We start from the raw sequence: 20,191 nt of genomic DNA on the forward strand, positions 1-20,191 counted from the left end.
TGCCCGATGGATTTATGGGTAGTTTTTCTGTTGCTGTTAAGTGCCCTTTAAAAGGTCTATTTGTTTTCTGTTCTCCTGGGGAAAGTGACGGCCATAAGGTATGTTTAACTAATGTTCTGTGTGGTGTCGAAGAAAGACAGAAGCATTTAAAAAATTAGATACATATTCTTCAGGCGCCGGTTGGGGACTTTTTATACGTCGCGCGCCCGCCGGAAGGTCCCTGCCTTAAGAGCTAATGGCGGACGCCGGCGGGTTGAAGCGGGCGGCGGCTTAGGCCTTGAAGGAACTCCGCATCCGTCGGATATCTACGCCATCCTTCCTGCTGCAGGGTAAAGAAGCAGCCTCCCAATTTTCCCGGGCCCGGGGAGGCAGAGAGCGGTCATGTAGGAGGGTTGGCCGAGCCTTTGGCCGGGGTCTTTGAGGCAGCCTAGGCCCGTAAGGTCGGGGCAAGGGAGGCGGTGGAGGGGAATGCTTGGGTACGAGAACGGCTGCCAGGAGTCGGCTCCCACTTCCGTCTCCAAGGTGGGAACGAAGCCTGGATCAGAATCAGACTTACAGAATCAGACTTGCCCAGCTTTTAGGTCCAGGGGTGGGTGAGACAAGGGGCGGGATGGACGTAAAGGACACACCAACTGTAAGGTGGGAAGACCCAGCGTGTTGAAAGCGTAAATAACGGAAACAGTTTTTGGTGCCAAGACCCTCTCTTTTGAATTCGTGTTTTGGTACTTGGGCAACTGTTTCCTTCACTGATTTTCAGTTTATCGTTTGTAAAGTGGGGGACAGTAGTATCTGTTTTGAAGACTTTGCGAAGTTTGAATGCGATGATGTTCCTTTGGCACGAGGAGAAGGGATTGAGGCAGCAATTTGTAGTGATCACAGACAGGTAGGAGTAGGGGAATCACACAATTTACCAAGTTTTGGCCGTTGGTGGTTCCTGGTATGTAAGTCTTATAGTTTTGGGCTGATCTGTAATGGATGCCGTCAGTTTTAAAGGTACTGGAAAGTAGACGGACTTCTTCAGGAGTTACAAAGAATGAAGAGTAGGCTGGGGGACTTTTCAGGGCTTCTGACGTGGCCTGTGGTTTCCTTTTTTTTTTTAAAGATTTTATTTATTTATTTGACAGAGAGAGACACAGCGAGAGAGGGAACACAAGCAGGGGGAGTGGGAGAGGGAGAAGCAGACTCCCCGCCGAGCAGGGAGCCCGAGGCGGGACTCGATCCCAGGACCCCGGGACCATGACCTGAGCCGAAGGCAGTCGCTCAACCAGCTGAGCCACCCAGGCGCCCTCCTTTTTTTTTTTTAATAGCGTAGTCAGTCCTGTAACATTGATCATATTGACGTGATAGGGTTTCATTATAAGATTTGTTGTTGATAACTGCAGTTTTTAAATTGTTGGACATTTTATAGCCACAGCAAGATGCAATAGAATAAATTTACTTTTGTTGGAGAATCACATTCACTCTTATTTTTTCTTTCTTTTTTGTTTTAATTGTAGTTGATCACGTCACTACCTTTTTTTTTTTTTTTTAATTTTATTTATTTATTTGACAGAGAGAGAGAGCGCACAGATAGGCAGAGTGGCAGGCAGAGGGAGAAGCAGGCTCTCCACTGAGCAGAGAGCCGGATGTGGGTGGAGCTCCGTCCCAGGGTCCTGGGATCATGACCTGAGCTGAAGGCAAACGCTTAACCGACTGAGCCACTCAGGCGCCCCACATTACTACTTTTCTTTTTTTAATTTTTTTTTTAAAGATTTTATTTATTTATTTGAGAGAGAGCACATGAGAGGGGGGAGGGTCAGAGGGAGAAGCAGACTCCGTGCCGAGCAGGGAGCCCGATGCGGGACTCGATCCAGGGACTCCAGGATCATGACCTGAGCCGAAGGCACTCGCTTAACCAACTGAGCCACCCAGGCGCCCCCCACATTACTACTTTTCAATTGAAAGCAATTAGAACATATTCTTTGCTTCTTTTTCCTCAGACTTTAAGCTGAGAACAGCTTTCCCTGGAACTTGCACAATGTATAAGCCCTTCTGGGGATGTGAGTGTATGTCTGTGTCTCTGTCAGTGCATTTTCTCTATTTTTCTTTTTGTAGGTCATTTCCCCACTCCCTTCTTTTTTCACCTCAGAGATTTTCCTTTTTCCCTCCCATCTTAGGATAAAGATGTTCCTTAGTTTCTTTTTTTTTTTTTTTTAAAGATTTTATTTATTTATTTGACAGAGACAGAGATAGCCAGAGCAGGAACACAAGCAGCGGGAGGGGGAGAGGGAGAAGCAGGCCTCCCCCCGAGGAGGGAGCCCGATGTGGGACTCGATCCCAGGACCCTGGGAACATGACCTGAGCCGAAGGCAGACGCTCAACGACTGAGCCACCCAGGCGCCCTGTTCCTTAGTTTCAAGAAGGAAAATTTATATCTCCTGGGACCCGTTTCCAGAGTGGAGGGTTCGATCTTTGCCTCTTTTAACCATTTCTGGCCTGGGCAAAAGCTGGGTAACTATTATTTATGAGGTCATTTACTCATAATTCTCTTTTCTCATTTAACAAAATCACATTTTTGTGTTAATTACACAGTGGTTACTTGGGATTTTTCAAGATTTCTAAATAATTGAAAAAACTTTTCTGGCAGTAATTGTAAAGTTGTAGTTCTGGGTAATTTTATGGTAAAGGCACATCAGTTTGCAGTTTTCAGTCTTATTTAATGAAAAGAATCCTTTATGTGACTATACTTCTTTAGAGAGTCCTCCTGAAATGGTAGGAATTGAGTTTTCGTTTTTTATGGTGAGTAGATTTAAATTTTAAATTCTAATTGTTAAATATTGAGCTAGATAAGAGAAACAAATGGAAACTACGCTTAAGTTACCAGTTTTATCTGTTAGATTAGCAAAGTTCTGGTTGTGGGGAAATAGGGACTCATGCATTTCTGGGGATATAGATGGTAGAGTTTCTTTGAAATGTACTCTGGCAATATGTGTCAAAATTACTAATGTATGAATCCCTCAATCCAACAATTTCATTTCTAAGGATTAATTTTTTTAAAGATTTTATTTATTTGTCAGAGAGAGAGAGCAAGAGCAAGCAAGCAAGCACAGGAAGAGGGAGAAGAAGGCTCCCTGGTGAGCAGGGAGCCCGATGCAGGACTCAATCCCAGGACCCTGGGATCATGACCTGAGTGGAAGGCAGATGCTTAACTGACTGAGCCACCCAGGCATCCTTCTAGGGATTGCTTTTAAAGATATAGTCTTACATGTATAAATGGCCTATGTAGGAGGGGTTTTCTTTTCTCTCTTTTTATTTAAGTTTTTGTTGGGGCACCTGGGTGGCTCAGGTGGTTAAGTGTTTGATTCTTGATGTCAGCTCAGATCTTAATCTCAGGGTCACGAGTTCAAGCCCCATGTTAAAAATTAAAGTTTTTTTTTACTTAAATAATCTCTACATCCCATGTGGGACTTGAACTCAGGACCCCAAGATCAAGAGTTCCACACTCCTCCAACTGAGCCATCCAGGTGCCCCAGTAGGAGGGGTTTTCTTTGCAGCAGTACTCATAAGAGCAAGAGATTGGAAACTTAAATGTTAATCAATAGGGTATTGGCTAAATGAATCCTTATATACCCAATTCAGTGGAATACTCCGTGGCTGGAAAATGAAAATAAATGAGAAAGCCCTTTGTTTATTGCTATCTTCAAGGTAAAGTAATGAAAAGTAAGTTGCAGGATAATGTGAGTGAGTGTATAATATATAGTACCCATTAGTTAAAAAGGGGAGAATATCTAGTATTAACGTATCTTTGCTTGTATGTGCAGCAACTATCTGGAAGGACATAATATAACTTAGTAAAACTGATTCCCCCAGGGAAGAGAACTGGATGGCTAGGGAATGGATGGAAGGAGCTTTTTGCTGTGCTTTTAAAGAATTCTGAACTGTGTATGTGTATAGCCTGTGCAAATACAAGTACGTGTAGAGCTGCTTAGTTTCTGTGACAGTAAAGGCAAACTGTGTTAATGGTACAGATCCCAGTGTTTTTACCACTTGTTATTGATCTCAGGCAGGTGATTTAATTTCTCAACCTCGATTTCTTCATCTATATAATTAGTATAATGAGTTATTTATAGGTTTCTTGAGGGATTAGAGGCAAAGTATACAGCATAGTTCATGGCATATAGAATGCTCTCTAGTTATAAATACGTTTTCATCAATAAGCCTTACTGTATGGGTTCTGCCTTCAGCCAGAAGTTCCTATACAGAAATGTCTGTAAAGTAAGTTTTCCAGCTGATATTTTTCTGCTTTTATGTGCTCTTAGAGCTTGTTTTGTCTCGTGATAACTGAGGCCTGACTGGAGTTGTGAGTATCTCAGTGTTGCTGCCATCATGTTCCTATACAACCTGACATTGCAGCGAGCCACAGGCATCAGCTTTGCCATTCATGGCAACTTTTCTGGTAAGATTTCCAGTTACTATCTTTCCGAGTTTAACATTTTCTAGATTAACTAATTTAATGCCTCAAATTCCTTTATCAGATTCAAACTTTTTCCCTGAAATAATAGAAAAAAATTTTCTAAATCATTAGACAACATCACTTATATAACGCTTTACATTCTCCAAAGCCATTTGAAGTACTTGGTCTTATCTGACCCCGAGAGGACCTTTGGGAAGTAAGGTGGCCCGATAAATGGTGGCCATCAGCAAATGAGAATGGATTGGGGTGGATAGGAGTGGGATATCCGATAGGCGAGGAAGGCGTTTAGGCATTAGATAGTGAAGACCTGTAGTAGGAAAGTGGGGACAGATAGAGAAGAATATGAGCCTGGGCAGTGGAGAAAATGGCAGTAACATTGATAGCAGGTTAGTTGGGACTAGAGAGGGAATTTGGGAAGGAGTTTAGTTATTTTAAACATTCATTTAAAAATTGATGACAACACATCCAAGTGGAATTATATAGCAGGCAGGGAGAGATGGGAGCAAATTGTCTGTTAAAATGCGTTTTGATTTGATAAGGCAGAGGCTTAATCCTTAATGGTTATGAAAGCAAGTGAACTCTCCCAGGACTCAGTTTAGAAATAAATGGTATCTATTAGATAGCAGCTTTAGAAGTTGTTTGAGATAATCCATCAAACTGCACGAAAAGTTAATAATGATTTTCTAGTATAATAGCATTCAAGATGAGCTAGAAAGAGCCTTTGGAAGTACTTAATTTTATGAAGCTAAACATCATATGTTAATAACCATTTGTAGACAACTCCCAATTATGCAGATTGATGGCAAATTTTAGAAAAATAAAAAGGTTTTTAAAAAGTAGCTATGTTGAGCTTTTTTTTTAAGATTTTGTTTGAGAGAGAGTGCACGTGCGTGCACACAAGCAGGAGGAGGGGCCTAGAGAGGGAGAAGCAGACTCTGGCTGAGCAGGGATCCTGACCGTGGGATCATGACCTGAGCCAAAGGCAGATGCTAAACTACTGAGCCACCCAGGTGCCCCATGTGACCATTTTAAAAAAGTTTTTCATTGCTACCACTTCTGTTAAATATCAATTCTAGGAATGAAATAGAATAAAAAAACTTAAAGTATTGAACACCCAACTTAATTGTATTTATCTTGAGTGGTATTTTGATCCATCCAGGTTACTTTTTGGACTAGTTCTGATTGTTCGTGATCTTTATTGTTCTGGTGATCTAGGAACTAAACAGCAGGAAATTGTTGTTTCCCGTGGGAAGATACTGGAGCTGCTTCGCCCTGACCCCAACACTGGCAAAGTACACACTCTTCTCACTGTGGAAGTATTTGGTGTTATCCGGTCACTCATGGCCTTTAGGCTGACGGGTGGTACCAAAGACTACATTGTGGTTGGCAGTGACTCGGGTCGGATTGTTATCTTGGAATACCAGCCCTCTAAAAATATGTTTGAGAAAATTCACCAAGAAACCTTTGGCAAGAGTGGATGCCGCCGCATTGTTCCAGGCCAGTTCTTAGCTGTGGATCCCAAAGGGCGAGCTGTTATGATTAGTAAGTGACTTGCTCTATTAAGTGTACCTCCGAGACTAAAGATTCTCAATTTAGGGTAACAGTGCTGTGCTCTTGGCAGTGTGCCAGTAAGTTCCTTACCTGGGTAAAGTTTGGATCATATTTGGATTAATGCCATGGTTTAAAGTTGCTTTTCCTTTTAAAACAATGGGAATAGTCTTAACACACCTTTTCTGTTTCCTGTCAGGTTGGATTAGGTGTTTTTCCCATTTCTACTTGTGTAGCAAAAAGCCCACAATGAGATGATTGTACATAATTAGGCAGTGAATATGATTGCTTTCATCAGCCTGAAGTGATGATTCACATTCATGTCTCTTCTCTGATAAATTTCTTGAAGAAAATTCTGTGTATCTGATCAGGCCTCCAGAAGGCAACTCTTTCTGACAAGTCACAAAATCATTAGATTTAATTCAGAGAATAAAGCTGGCAATTTTATGAATTATCGTTTTGTTTCCCAGTATCATTAAATCTAGGACACGCTAAGAAGTTTTGAAGATTTAGTGGGATATTAAGATCCCTATTAGAAAGGAGGGGAGTAAAATTCTGTTGACTATTTTACTAAGAGCAAAATCCTAAGTTAATCACTTGTAGAGTTAATGCTGGCTATTAATGATATTAAAGAAACAATTGTGATGTGAGTCTGGCTGTTCTATAAGCCCTTCTTTTCATTTTCTGGAAATTTTATTTGTTTTGTCTCCTTTATCTATAGGTGCCATTGAAAAACAGAAGTTGGTATATATCTTGAACAGAGATGCTGCAGCCCGGCTTACCATTTCATCTCCCCTAGAGGCCCACAAAGCGAACACTTTAGTATATCATGTGGTCGGAGTAGATGTGGGATTTGAAAATCCAATGTTTGCTTGTCTGGAAATGGATTATGAGGTAATGGGGGCTTACTGACTTTTTCCTCTCTTCCTCTCTCTCCCTTCTTCTCCCCCCCCCCCACGATGGTTTCTTTCATTCACCTCAGTGCTTTCCTCATTATTTCCTTCTTTGTGTATGTCTTACAGCTCTCCTGCTCACAAATCTTTTCTGTTTTCCAAATGTCTTACTAAGATTCTTTGGAATGTTTCACAGCTTAACTAACTATATAATAGCACCTTACCCTGATTTGAGCAATCTCCCTATAAAGACAGGGCATTTTGGGGGAAGAGCTGTCTGAAAAAGGAGGTAAAACTGTATGTGGGACTTTTTTTGCAGGGAGGTGGTGAAGGATGGGGCATACCATTCTTTGCCTTGAATGGAAGGCATTAGTTTTCAGTAGAGGGAACCCTGGTCCCAGAAATAGGAGACCAAGGTTCTTGTTCCAGCTCTGCCATTACCTAGTAGTGTGAGCTTTGGTAAACTGTTGGGGACCTTTGCTTCCCCATTTGTAAGATGGAGGGGTCCTGATACCGTGTTTGTGCCAATGTCCTTCTCTATAGGAAGCAGACAATGATCCAACAGGGGAAGCAGCAGCTAATACCCAGCAGACTCTTACCTTCTATGAGTTAGACCTTGGTTTAAATCATGTGGTCCGAAAATACAGTGAACCTTTGGAGGAACATGGCAACTTTCTTATTACAGGTACTTTTTTTCTTTTAAGATTTTATTCATTTGAGGGAGGGGGGGAGAGCAAGAGCAGGGGTGGTGAGTGGGGAGAGAGAGTGGGAGAAGCAGACTCCCCACTGAGCACGGAGCCCAACGTGGGGCTTGATCCCAGGACCCCAGGATCATGACCTGAGCTAAAGGCAGAGGCTTAACTGACTGATCCACCCAGGTGCCCCTACAGGTACTTTTTTCTCAGAGCTATTCTGTACCTTTTTGCTTGGCCCATTTTATACGCAAACCTAGGAGAGTTTACTTAATAGAGTTTGGAAACGGGCGCCTGGGTGGCTCAGTTGGTTAAGCGACTGCCTTCGGCTCAGGTCATGATCCTGGAGTACCTGGATCGAGTCCCGCATCGGGCTCCCTGCTCAGCAGGGAGCCTGCTTCTGCCTCTGACCCTCCCCCCTCTCATGTGCTCTCTGTCTCAAATAAATAAATAAAATCTTTAAAAAAAAAAAATAGAGTTTGGAAACTCTAATTCATTTGTAGTAAATCTAAGTACCTTGTCTATGGTTTGGCGAAGTTAAAAAAGTTCATGCAGTGGTTGACTCTTCTAATGGGGGCAGAGAAGAAAGGATGGGAGAGCACTCAGCTTGGAATATTGACTACTGTTAGGTGCTCTGATATTTTTTACTGTAGATAGGCTTTCACTGGCATTAAAAAAATTAAAACCCAATTCTTTGAAAAGATGAAATGAATTTGAAAACTTGGGCAAAATATAAATATTTTTGAAAACAGTTCCCCAAATTGACCCTTTAAGAAATTAAGAACCTGAATAGACCAGCATCCATTAAAGAAATCGGAACCGTAGTCAAAAATCCCCCCCCAAAGATTTAAGGTCCAGGATTTTCAGGGATCTTAAATTTCTGCAGAGATAGGAAAAATATAAAAGCAATTGTACCACTTGATGAGCCTGGTGTAACCTAAGTATCGAAACTGGGGAAGGTTAGTAACAAAAATCTATATGTTGGTTATGGTTATAAATACCAAAACCTAAAATTTTAAGAAATTGGAGTCTGCTTTAAATGCATCATAGCTAAGTAAGATTTTTGTAGGCGTTCAGAGATGTTTACAATTAGAAAATCGTCATGAGGCGAGGTCTCTAACCCAGAGAAAGAAAAGGAATATGTTAGAGAAATCTTTCTGGAGAAGAGCTCTATGCTGAGACCTAAGGACTAGTTAGTTATGTATGAGGGGGGTGGAGGAAGGGGTTTCTTTTGTGGATAAGGAGAACGAGATGCACAAAGGCCCACATGCAAAGAAAACGTGGTTTATTCAAAGAACTAGAAGCTCATTGTGATTGGATCGATAGAACTAAAAGGGCTGGGGTACAACTAAAGGGCTGTGGTGGGGAGGTAGCTTCTGAAGGATTTTATTTTATTTATTTTTTGTTGTGATTGAAGGATTTTAAGCAGGGGAATAATAACCTGTTAAAGATGAACATTTTAGAAACATGCTTACATTTTGGCTAATTGAATGGAGGATAAGACTATAAGCCAGATTAGGAAGCTGTTTCACAAACCCAAGAGATAAGCAGCACGAGCACTGCTAAGAAGGTAGAATCAATGGAGCTATGAGGGGAGAGAGAGAGAATTAAAGAGTGACACCCAATTTCTGATTTGGTCTATTGGTTGGCCGTGGTATTCTCTGAGATGGAGGACTCAGGAGGTGGAACAGATTTGGGGAGGAACTTGAGTTTGTTTATGAATACAACGTACTTTTAAGCTGCTTGTGGAATATCCATGTAAGAGCGTCTAGTATGCAGTTGGGTTATAGGGCTAAAGATGAGAACTGAGTTTTGGGCTCGGAGCTAAAAATTTTAGATGCATTACCAGATATCTGGACAGGCTAAGGCTACCCAAACTGCATTCCATCCTTGTCTTATGGTAGTATCAGGGAAAAGAAACACTTTGAATGTTTTTCAGTCTCAGGCACTTACACCTTCATCCAAATTATGCTGAAGGAGAGAAGGAATTAAAAGCTAAATTGTAATTCATGGTTATGTTAAATCATTGCTAAGTTCTGTTTTTTTCTGATAGTTCCCGGAGGGTCAGATGGTCCAAGTGGAGTATTAATCTGCTCTGAAAACTATATCACCTACAAGAACTTTGGTGACCAACCGGATATCCGCTGTCCAATTCCCAGGAGACGGGTAAAAATCTTTGCCATAAGAAAAGATACTGGTGTTTGTGAAGTTAATTTATTTTTTGTAATTACAGTGTAGTCTCTTAGTTTATTTGCTGTGAGGTTTTAGTTTCTTTGTAAATGTTGGGTTTAATAAAGCTGGTATTTTAGTGAAAGCGAAACAAATTCTTTGAGAAAGGGAATTAAAAAACAGTTTACATTTCAGAAGAATCTGTGGACGATCAGTTTGAAATTCCTGCAAGTTTCTAGTTTGAAGAAGCCAGACATATTTATTGGAGATATATTGTTTTCCATTGTTTGTCTTTTCTTCCCCCATTCCAACATACAGGAAATTTTAAAGAATAGAACAATGAATTCCTGTTTGCCTTTTACATACAGAAAGAAGATTCACCAATTTAATGTTTTACTGCATTTGGGTTTTCTTTTTTAAAGACTTTGTCAGGGGTGGGGAGAGAGAGAGAGCGAGAGCGCACACAAGCAGAGGGGAGCTGCAGACAGAGGGAGAAGCAGGCTCCCCGCTGAGCAAGGAGCCCGATGCGGGACTCGATCCCAGGACCCTGGGATCCTGACCTGAGCCGAAGGCAGATGCTTAACTGACTAAGCCACCCAGGTGTCCCTTGGGTGTTTTTTCTTATGATATATCTATTAGACAAACCTTTTGAAAATATGTTGCAGTTATCGTGACACTCTAAGAATCTCATAAGATGTAGCTGCTGAAAAGAAATTTTCCTCCTACATAACCACACTACCAATATCATGCCCAAGAAATGTACTGTTTTGTGTAATAGTTATCTTATGTACAGTTCATATACCAGTTCTCTCATTGTCCCCAAAAGTTCCCTTTTATCTTTTACTGCCCTTTAGAATATTTTGTCTCACCTTTGTTTACTTTTGGTCTTTTATTGACTTTTTTTTCAAAGTCTAGGCTAATTTTCTTGGAGTTTGTCCCATCATATTTTTCCATATGATTATATCCATGTTAATATTTTTGTTAGAATCGTTACATAAGGGGTGACATTTCCCACTCTATCACATTAGGGGCACAGAATGTTGGTTTGTCTCTTTGGTGATGTTAAATTGTTTACTGCCTGTGCTTCTTAATTGTGAAGGTACCTTTTCCTTTTTGTAATTGGTGTGGAAGCAGATGGGGTGAATTTTGAGTTGGTAAATATTCTTTTCCCTAACATCTTTTCACATAGTGCTTTTCCCCTCAGTTCAGTTACTACATTGGTGGTTGAAAATGGTGGGTTTTTTTTTAAGATTTTATTTATTTATTTATTTGACAGAGAGAGAGACACAGCCAGAGAGGGAACGCAAGCAGGGGGAGTGGGCAGAGGGAGAAGCAGGCCTCCCACGGAGCAGGGAGCCCGATGCGGAGCTCGATCCCAGGACCCTGGGATCATGACCTGAGCCGAAGGCAGACGCTTAACGACTGAGCCACCCAGGCGCCCCGAAAATGGTGTTTTATTGACTTTAATCTTAACAGTTTACTGTGGAAATTATTAAGCACATGCAAAGTAGAATATAATGAACTGTATATCCAGTATCAGCTAATCTTGTTTCATCCCTGCTTTCTCAGTCTCTTCTTTCACCCCTCGTTTTATATATTTTTAATATTAATTTATAGGTCCTGGGGTTGAACCTTTTAGGTCTTACTTAGTTGAGCTAATAATATGATATCTGGGTAAGATTCCATAAATTTTAGAAAATCAGAAGAAATCTATCAAGTGAAATTCTTGGTAAGGGGTGGGAAGTAATTCACTTTGGTTCGTCAGACATTGATTGACGAATTCCTGTTTGCCTTTTACCTACAGAAAGAAGATTCGCCAATTTAATGTTTTACTGCATTTGGGTTTTCTTTCTTTCTTTTTTTTTTCTTAAAGACTTTGTCAGAGGTGGGGGGGGAGAGAGAGCGTGCACACACAAGCAGGAGGGAGCTGCAGGAGCTACAGGAGCTGTAGCTTGTACTTGGCTTTGGGACTACAAAAAAGTATAAAACATGTTTTGCCCTCAAAGAGCTAAGTCAGTGGGAGAAATACAAAATGTTGGAAATGTAAAAAAAAAACAAACCGAAAATCATAGTTCAGGAGCTGCCTTGTAGGAGTTAAGGAAGGTGATGTGGAACAAGGCTAATGAAGGATAGTTTGGATGATAGTGTCATGGATATGTAAGACTTTTATTTATAGTCTGAAATGATGACTCTTTTAAATTTCATATCTTTTCTTTGACATTTTTCTCTGGAGAAAGTGTTTTTCTTACTCATTGGATCAGAATGTAGAGTGAAATTGTGGCTTTTTATTTATTTATTTATTTACTTGAGAGACAGTGAGACAGAGATACCTAGAGAGAAACGAGCTGGGAGGAGAGGGAGAAGCAGGCTCCCTGCTGAGCAGGGCGCCCGATGGGGGGCTCAATCCCAGGACCCTGGGATCATGACCTGAGCCTAACGCAGACGCTTAACCGACTGAGCCACCCAGGCGCTCCTTTTTTTTTTTTTTAGAGTCTATTTATTTGAGAGAGCGCGCACACAGGCAGAGTGGCAGGCAGAGGGAGAGGGAGAAGCTGGCTTCCCGCTGAGCAGAGAGCCTGACATGGGGCTTGATCCCAGGACCCTGAGATCATGACCTGAGCCGAAGGCAGACACTTAACCAACTGAACCACACAGGCACCCTGTGGCTGTTTTTTATACACAGGCTTTGTCACATTTATAGTAGACAAGAATTTTTGGCTATTGCATTTTATTTTTTGGTTGACAGGCTGCTCTGGGTCAAACCTTATATATAGAGACTGAAGGTACCTCTAGGCCTTGGGTGGGTGACCTGTATGATCCCTGTTGGTAAGGTGCTACATTCCCTAAATAAGTACTCATTTCTGAGTTGTCGGTTCTGTATTTGACTTTGCTAGAATGACCTGGATGACCCTGAAAGAGGAATGATTTTTGTTTGCTCTGCCACCCATAAGACCAAATCGATGTTCTTCTTTTTGGCCCAAACTGAGCAGGGCGATATCTTCAAGATCACTTTGGAGACAGATGAAGATATGGTAAGCAGACCATGGATGGAGAGGGAAAAAATGAAAAAACACTTTTGTTAGGTTTAGTCTGGTTTGATAAAATGTCCTGTGGTATTCTAGTTTGGATATATTTAAATAATCTTATTTCAAAGACTGATATTTATGTGTACATTTAAGGTTTACAAACTGGTTTTATAAACCATCTTCTCATTAAAACTACTCTGAGATAGGACAATTAATACTTTACGAGTTAATAAAATGGAAATAATATCTTAAAAAGTGGTTCTCTAAGGTGTTACAGCTTTTAAAATTTGCAACTGATATATGAATGTAGGTTTTCTTTGGTTAAGAGATTTCTGGTGTGAGTCTCATGTATGAGACTGAGTAATTCCACTTCTAGTGAGTAATAAAAAACTCTTGATTCTGCTGAAAACTGGTAATACCCATGATCTGTTACTGTTTTCATCCTATGGAGGAGCTCTGAACAACTGAGCAATTTTTTAGATACCTGTTTAGCTCAGGAGTTGGCAAATTTTTTTGGAAAGGCCCGGTAGTAAACATTTTCAGCTTTTATGGGCCATATAATCTCTGTGTCAACTATACAACTCTGTCGTTGTGTCACAGAAGCAGCTGTAGGAAGTATGTAAACAGATAGGCTGGTCTTGGGCCTTAGTTTGCTCACCCCGGGTTTAGATAATAAGGACGATATTTTATTTGCTATTCTGTTTCTGCTATCTTAAAATACTGGGCTACCTTCTGTGGCCTAGCTTCACTTGCCTACATGGTAGAATCTTTTTTTTCCCCCCCTTCCAGGTTACTGAGATCCGGCTCAAGTATTTTGATACTGTGCCTGTTGCTGCTGCCATGTGTGTGCTTAAAACAGGCTTCCTTTTTGTAGCATCAGAATTTGGAAACCAGTGAGTAATCCTTTTATTACCCCAGTTCACCCTCGTTACTATAAAAGTTGGCAGGAGGGAGATGTGGCTCCAGGGCCACAGAGCTTTCCAAGAGAATGTTCTAGTTTCTTCAAAAGTTTTGCCCTCCTTGCCCCTTACATTGTTTTTCTTGGTTATTTACCCTCCTTCAGTGGCTTTAATCAGTATCTTCAGGTAGCTGCAAAAGTAGCTTCAGAAGTGATCTTTTTTTTTTTCTCTTTTACCCAGAAGTGATCTTTTCTGAGCTTTTTGCTAGACATTTTATTGAATATTTATGGAACTACTTAAACGTTCTACCAATACTTCACTTGTACAAATCTAAAGTTGAAGCTCGTCAATACCCACAGCCACATCACTAACCTTCCCAACCTCAGTATTTCTATTACGGCTAATGGGCTGGTTCTTTTTTTTTTTTTTTTTTTTAAGATTTTATTTATTTATTTATTTATTTGAGACAGAGAGAATGAGAGAGACAGAGAGCACACGAGAGGGGGGAGGGTCAGAGGGAGAAGCAGGCTCCCTGCCGAGCAGGGAGCCCGATGCGGGACTCGATCCCGGGACTCCAGGATCATGACCTGAGCCGAAGGCAGTCGCTCAACCGACTGAGCCGCCCAGGCGCCCTTGGGACTCACTTCTTTCTTTCTTTCTTTTTTTTAAAGATTTTATTTATTTGAGAGAGAGAGAATGAGAGAGAGCACATGAGAGGGGGGAGGGTCAGAGGGAGAAGCAGACTTCCTGCCGAGCAGAGAGCCCGATGCGGGACTCGATCCCGGGACTCCAGGATCATGACCCGAGCCAAAGGCAGTCGCTTAACCAACTGAGCCACCCAGGCGCCCTAATGGGCTGGTTCTAGCAACTTGAGTGTAACATCTCAATTTTTGTGGACAAAAAACCACTTTCATTTGAGTGCTAATAAGTTCTTTTTTTACTTGTGTATCCCTTTTTTTGTGGTGATAGTCTAAACTAGTTCACTAGTTTTCTTACTACATTTCATTGTTTTTCCTGTAAAACTTGGCCTTTCTAGAGTCATCTCATTAAGCAACCAAGACACAACCTTGATGAAGTCTTTTCCCTTACAATCTTTGATGACTTTTTATTACCAAGTGGATAAAGTCTGAAGTCTAGCCTTGAATTTAAGACCAATATCTAAGTCTCCAAATTAGAGACTTGGTCCTGCCTTTTATTTTTAGTTCAGGTCTTGCCAGTATCTGCTAAAGTCTGTGCAGCCACTTAACTAATGCTGTTTCCTTACTAAAATGAAGGTGTGTCTAGGATTCTAGAATTCTATCCCATTTCAGCCTTTCTCCAACTCTTTTTCCTTTCTTAGACATGCCTTTTACTCATCCTCACTGACTATCAAAATTTCATCCTGCACTTATGAATTTAAACTATGGCTGCATTTGGCCAACACACAAAGATATTCACAACAACAATATTCACTACAGTACAATTTGTGATAGCAAAAGTACAACCTTAATATCCATCAATATGCGGTATGGCCATAAAATATGCAGTCACTAAAAATGTTTTCCATATACTAAATGCAATGTATGGGTCTTGTTAGATCCTGATCTAAACAAATCTACTTTAAAAATATTGAGATGGACATGACACAGTTGGTTAAGCATCTGACTGTTGGTTTCGGCTCAGGTCATGATCTCAAGGTGGTGAGATCAAGCCCTGCACCGGGATGCACACACAGTGCGGAGTCTGCTTTAAGACTCTCTCTCCCGGGTGCCTGGGTGGCTCAGTCGGTTGAATGTCTGCCTTTGGCTCAGCTCATGATCCCAGGGTCCTGGGATCGAGTTCCTCATTGGGCTCCCTCTCCCCTGCTTGTACTCTCTCTTGCTCTCTAGCTCTCTCTAGCTCTCTCTCTCTGTTTCAAATAAAACCTTTAAAAAAAAAAAGAAAAGACGGTCTCTCCCACTCCCTCTGCCCCCCTCGCCTATGTGCATGCACACTCTCTCAAATCTTTAAAAAGTAATAAAAATATTGAGACAATGGAGAAATTTGAATACTAACTAGCTATTTGAATATATCAAGAAACTAATATTATTTTGGAGAAGTGGGATATAAATAAGACTGGCCATGGGTTGACCTTTGTTGAAACTGAGTGATGGGCACATATAGGTTCATTAATTATACTATTCTATTCTCTCTTATGTACCTGTTTAAAATTTTCCATAATAAATAAAAATTTTGAGTGAAAAATACTGATATGAAAAAAATTTTAGGGTACACAGCTTATTTGAAAAATTTTTTTATAGAATGATGCAGTTCTCTAAAATAAAATTACATACAAAAACTAGAAAGTAAAAATACTGGAAGTAGATAGAACGAAATGTTAATGTGACTATTCTGGGATACCCCTGGGATTATGGGTGATTTTTATTATTTGCTCTTTTACTCATTTTCCAAAACTTTCCATTTTGAAAATCACCTCTAGGGGCAGAGAGTAGAAAGACTGCAGTATACAGGTGGATAGTTGTCAGACTGAGATGGGTTTGAGCTTGTGAGAAATTATCCATTGCTGCTGAAGCTAAAGTCTGGAATACTTAAAAAGTGCTGATTTGGGCCCTCAGAAACATGTGCTGTTGGTTTTAACTCAATCATAAAGCAACCTATTTGCATTTAGTATTTACTAAATAGCATTTAGTATTTACAACCAGTTAGCATTTAGTATTTCCTTTGTTTCAAGCACTGTTCTAAGCACTGCAAATAATATAATATCAATGCATAACGTTCCCAGTGAGACTGCCCTTACCCCATGTACACTTCAGGGAACTGGGTCACAGAATTTGTGAAAGAAATTTGATCAAACACCTAAGTCCCAGACCATCTGGTTCCAAAATTCTGCTCTGAAGCACAACACCATAGTCACAGAAACTGTTTTACCAAGATTTAGCTGACCTTCCCTCTGATGGAGGTAGTGAGCCTAGCATCCTTCTGGTTATTAGGCAGTTAGTAGACACTGAAGGTATTTTTGACAGATGGTCTTCATCTGTGTATACACCTCTTGCCAGAGTAAGGAATTTATACTAATTAATTTTTTGTATGTGTATCATATTCTCAGTGCTTTTGTACATTGTTCAAGGATAATAATCCTGTTTGCTTTTTTTATAATTTAGCATAGAATCTGATGTGTTTACCAAAAGTGTTAAATGCTGAGGCTTATTTGGCAAATATTTCTTGAATAGCTTATGTATTCCAGATACGGATTTAGTCATTTTATCCTGCTTCTAAAAAGCTACACTTAATGATGTTTAAAGTGCTCTGTATTAAAGGTCCTGGTCTATTACTTAAAGGGTAAACATGACCAGTGATTTGGTGTTTCTTTTTTAAATTGAGCTTCTTCCCAAAAGTTCAGTGCATACTCAGCTTATGATGGTAGATTGTTCTAGATTATCTACTCTTAAAGTTACTTTACCTCTTATTTTTTTGGTGACTTGCCTTTGAATCATTTCATTAAGTATTATTAGCCAGAGGACAGACAGGAAAAGGACAAGATGATTTTGTTGCTTATTACCTCTGATATGTTTATGGTTTGGTTTGGGGAATGATACTGTAATATCTGCATGGGGAGTGTTTTGGGGAATGATACTGTAATATCTGCATGCTGTTGCAAAGTGACCAACAGTTCCTGTTTTCTGTTAGACTTGGTTTTGGTTAAAATAGGAAATGGGGTTGTAGATTTTCTTTGGATTTCGTTCATGTCATTTTAGGGGATTTAGGTGTCTGATTTCGTTTCATTTATGTCATTTATTTTAGGGACTTAGGTGTCTGATCAAATTTCTTTCACAAGTTTACAGATTTCACACATTCTCTGTGACCCAGTTCCCTAAAGTGTAAATGGGATTTTTTTTTGGATTTCGTTTATTTCATTTTATTTGACAAGCACTGCTCTTACTTGTTCCATGCCCTGTTCTACATACTCATTGAATTCTATGGGAAGGTACTACTCGTTTTTATAAATTGATACAAGTGAGGCACAGAGAGATTAATAATATGAGGTAGTTAAGGGGCAGAGCTGGGATTCAAACCTGGGCACTCTAGTGCAAGCCAGGTGCTTTTAACCACTGTGGTACTAAGGTCTTTCATTGTACCTAGTCTGAATTTAGTAGTCCTTTTTTTTTTTTTTTTTTAAAAAGTCTGTGCCCAACGTGGGGCTTAAACTCAAAACCCCAAGATCAGGAGTTGTATCCTGTATTGACTGAGCCAGTCAGATGCCCCCTGAATTCAGTAGTCTTAATTTCTTCATCCCATTCTATTCTAAGAAAGAAAACGCCACTTAGATAAACAGATTTTGAAGTATAGAAGCTGACTCAATAATGCACGTTAGAATTTTGATTAGATTTTTGTAAAGTGCTTTATGAGTGTTATGTTTATGGTAAACATCATCTTTAGACAGAAGGTGTTTAATTAAATTCTTCTGTGCTTCCTCCTAGTTACTTATATCAAATTGCACATCTTGGAGATGATGATGAAGAACCTGAATTTTCATCTGCCATGCCTCTGGAAGAAGGAGACACGTTCTTCTTCCAACCAAGACCACTCAAAAACCTTGTGCTGGTTGATGAATTGGACAGTCTGTCTCCCATTTTGTTTTGCCAGGTGTGGGTCTTTCCAGTCACTTCCACAATGAGCAGTGCCAGCCAAATGTTTTTGAATCTGAACGAGTTTAAAGTTTTAAGTGCAGTTAAATTAAGATATAATCTAAGAATGAGATTCATCAGCATATCTGTGGAAATCACCAGAGTGTAAAGGTGGAAAGTGGGGAACTAAAAACCATTACATAAATCCTTAGACTTTTTTTTTAATTCTATAACTCATGTTCAGTATAAAAATTCTAAACTGTACACAAGGTGAATGGTAAAATTCCTACCCCCAGTCTTATTTTCAACTTTCTATCCACTGAGGATGCTGCTATTTAACAACTTCCTGTGTTTGCTTCCAGGCATTTTCCTTGCATCTGTCAGTACACGTGTGTGTGTGTGTGTGTGTGTGTTTAAGAGAGAACGTGGAGGGGGTGGGGGGGAGAGGGAGAGAGAGAATTTCAAGCAGGCTCCAGGCCCAGCACAGAGCCCTGATGCAGGGCTTGATCTCACGATCCCGAGGTCACGACCTGAGCTGAAATCAAGAGTCTGACGCTTAAACCACTGAGCCAGCCGGGTGCCCCACCCCTTTCTTTTTATGTAAATAGGCTCATGTACTTCATAGTGTTGTGAAATTGACCTTTTAGCAGTTAAGAGTCTATGAATATTTGTAGTCGATGAACACTTATATCTATCTTATTTTAACACTTCATTTCTTAAAATACTCCAGAGACATTTGGGATCAATCAGTAACAACTTTTTAAAAATATATCCTCAGGGAGGAACCCAAGGTGGCCCAGGATGGGGACTGTGTCCCTGCTGCTGGCACTCAATTGTAGGAGGAATTTTGCCATGCCTTTGTATCCTGGATTGCTGGGGTTTGAGTGACCATTAGGCACCAGCCTACCCTGTCTAGTTGATCACACTTTTAATAGAGAGAGGTTTGTTTACCTTGTGCTGGGGAAACAAGTCAGGATTAAGGCACTATTCCTGGTAAAATTAACCATTCTTGAAATGAACTGCTTTTGTTCTTTCTTTTTGAGAAGATTAGCCCTGAGGCAGTAGAAAATACTAAGTAATTCCTGAATAGATTATTAGTGATTCCCCCCCCTTTCATTGGAATTTGAGGAAATAATTGTGTAAATAGTTTGTAGGTAAAAGATAAAATTAACAGAAAGTTCTGGTATCTGTAGTGGGGCTAAGCATTTTTTTGTGCCAGATGTCTTTACTAGTCTGGTGAGGCAACTGGATTTCTTCTCTGAATAATGTTTTTATATATATGTATATATTTAAAGATTTTATTTATTTAGAGAGAAAGTAACGCATGTCTGCGTGTGTACACGCACATGTGAGCAGGGGGAGAGAGAGACTCTCAAGCAAACTCCGTGCAATTTGGAGCCTGATGTGGGGCTTGGTCTCATAACCCTGAGATCATGACCTGTGCTTAAATCAGGAGTTGGACACTTAACTGAGTCACCCAGGCGCTCCCCCTGCCTTTTTTTTTTTTTTTTTTTTAAGATTTGTCTTTGAATATTTTCATTTCATTTTATTTTTTTAAGATTTTATTTATTTATTTGACAGAGAGAGGGAACACAAGCAGGGGGAGTGGGAGAGGGAGAAGCAGGCTTCCCGCGGAGCAGGGAGCCCGATGTGGGGCTCGATCCCAGGACCCTGGGATCATGACCTGAACCGAAGGCAGACACCCAATGACTGAGCCACCCAGGCGCCCCTGAATATTTTTAAATGCATGTAGTCATAAACATAAAATAGCCAAGATAGCAAGATATTTTTAAGTTACGAAAAAGTAATATATGTGCTTCTTTATCAAGGCTTTAAATAACAAGATGGTGCATTTGAAATAGGTGAGTTAATTTTTTTAAAGAGATCAGTGTGAAGGCTGTATGCAT

General features: G+C 40.3%; 1 protein-coding gene and 2 non-coding genes across 3 annotated transcripts in view; all 3 read left to right on the forward strand.

Moving 5' to 3' along the window:
* The first annotated feature begins 220 nt into the window (after window positions 1–220).
* Window positions 221–20,191, forward strand: part of SF3B3 (splicing factor 3b subunit 3) — a 43,416-nt gene continuing 23,445 nt past the window's right edge. Inside the window, exons 1-9 of the mRNA XM_035024803.1 lie at window positions 221–329; window positions 4,299–4,435; window positions 5,669–5,995; window positions 6,723–6,895; window positions 7,438–7,579; window positions 9,640–9,752; window positions 12,650–12,787; window positions 13,571–13,674; window positions 18,138–18,303. Coding sequence (XP_034880694.1) covers window positions 4,366–4,435; window positions 5,669–5,995; window positions 6,723–6,895; window positions 7,438–7,579; window positions 9,640–9,752; window positions 12,650–12,787; window positions 13,571–13,674; window positions 18,138–18,303 — 1,233 coding nt within the window. The 5' untranslated portion in view covers window positions 221–329; window positions 4,299–4,365. The remainder of the gene's footprint in view (window positions 330–4,298; window positions 4,436–5,668; window positions 5,996–6,722; window positions 6,896–7,437; window positions 7,580–9,639; window positions 9,753–12,649; window positions 12,788–13,570; window positions 13,675–18,137; window positions 18,304–20,191) is intronic.
* LOC118023918 lies at window positions 6,297–6,376 on the forward strand. The gene has a single exon (XR_004682940.1). It is a non-coding gene; the product is annotated as a small nucleolar RNA SNORD111 (small nucleolar RNA).
* Window positions 11,929–12,020, forward strand: LOC118023919. The gene has a single exon (XR_004682941.1). It is a non-coding gene; the product is annotated as a small nucleolar RNA SNORD111 (small nucleolar RNA).

Source organism: Mirounga leonina, unplaced genomic scaffold, assembly GCF_011800145.1.
Source record: "Mirounga leonina isolate KUSES-001 unplaced genomic scaffold, KU_Mleo_1.0 Mir_180, whole genome shotgun sequence".
Lineage (NCBI taxonomy): Eukaryota > Metazoa > Chordata > Mammalia > Carnivora > Phocidae > Mirounga > Mirounga leonina.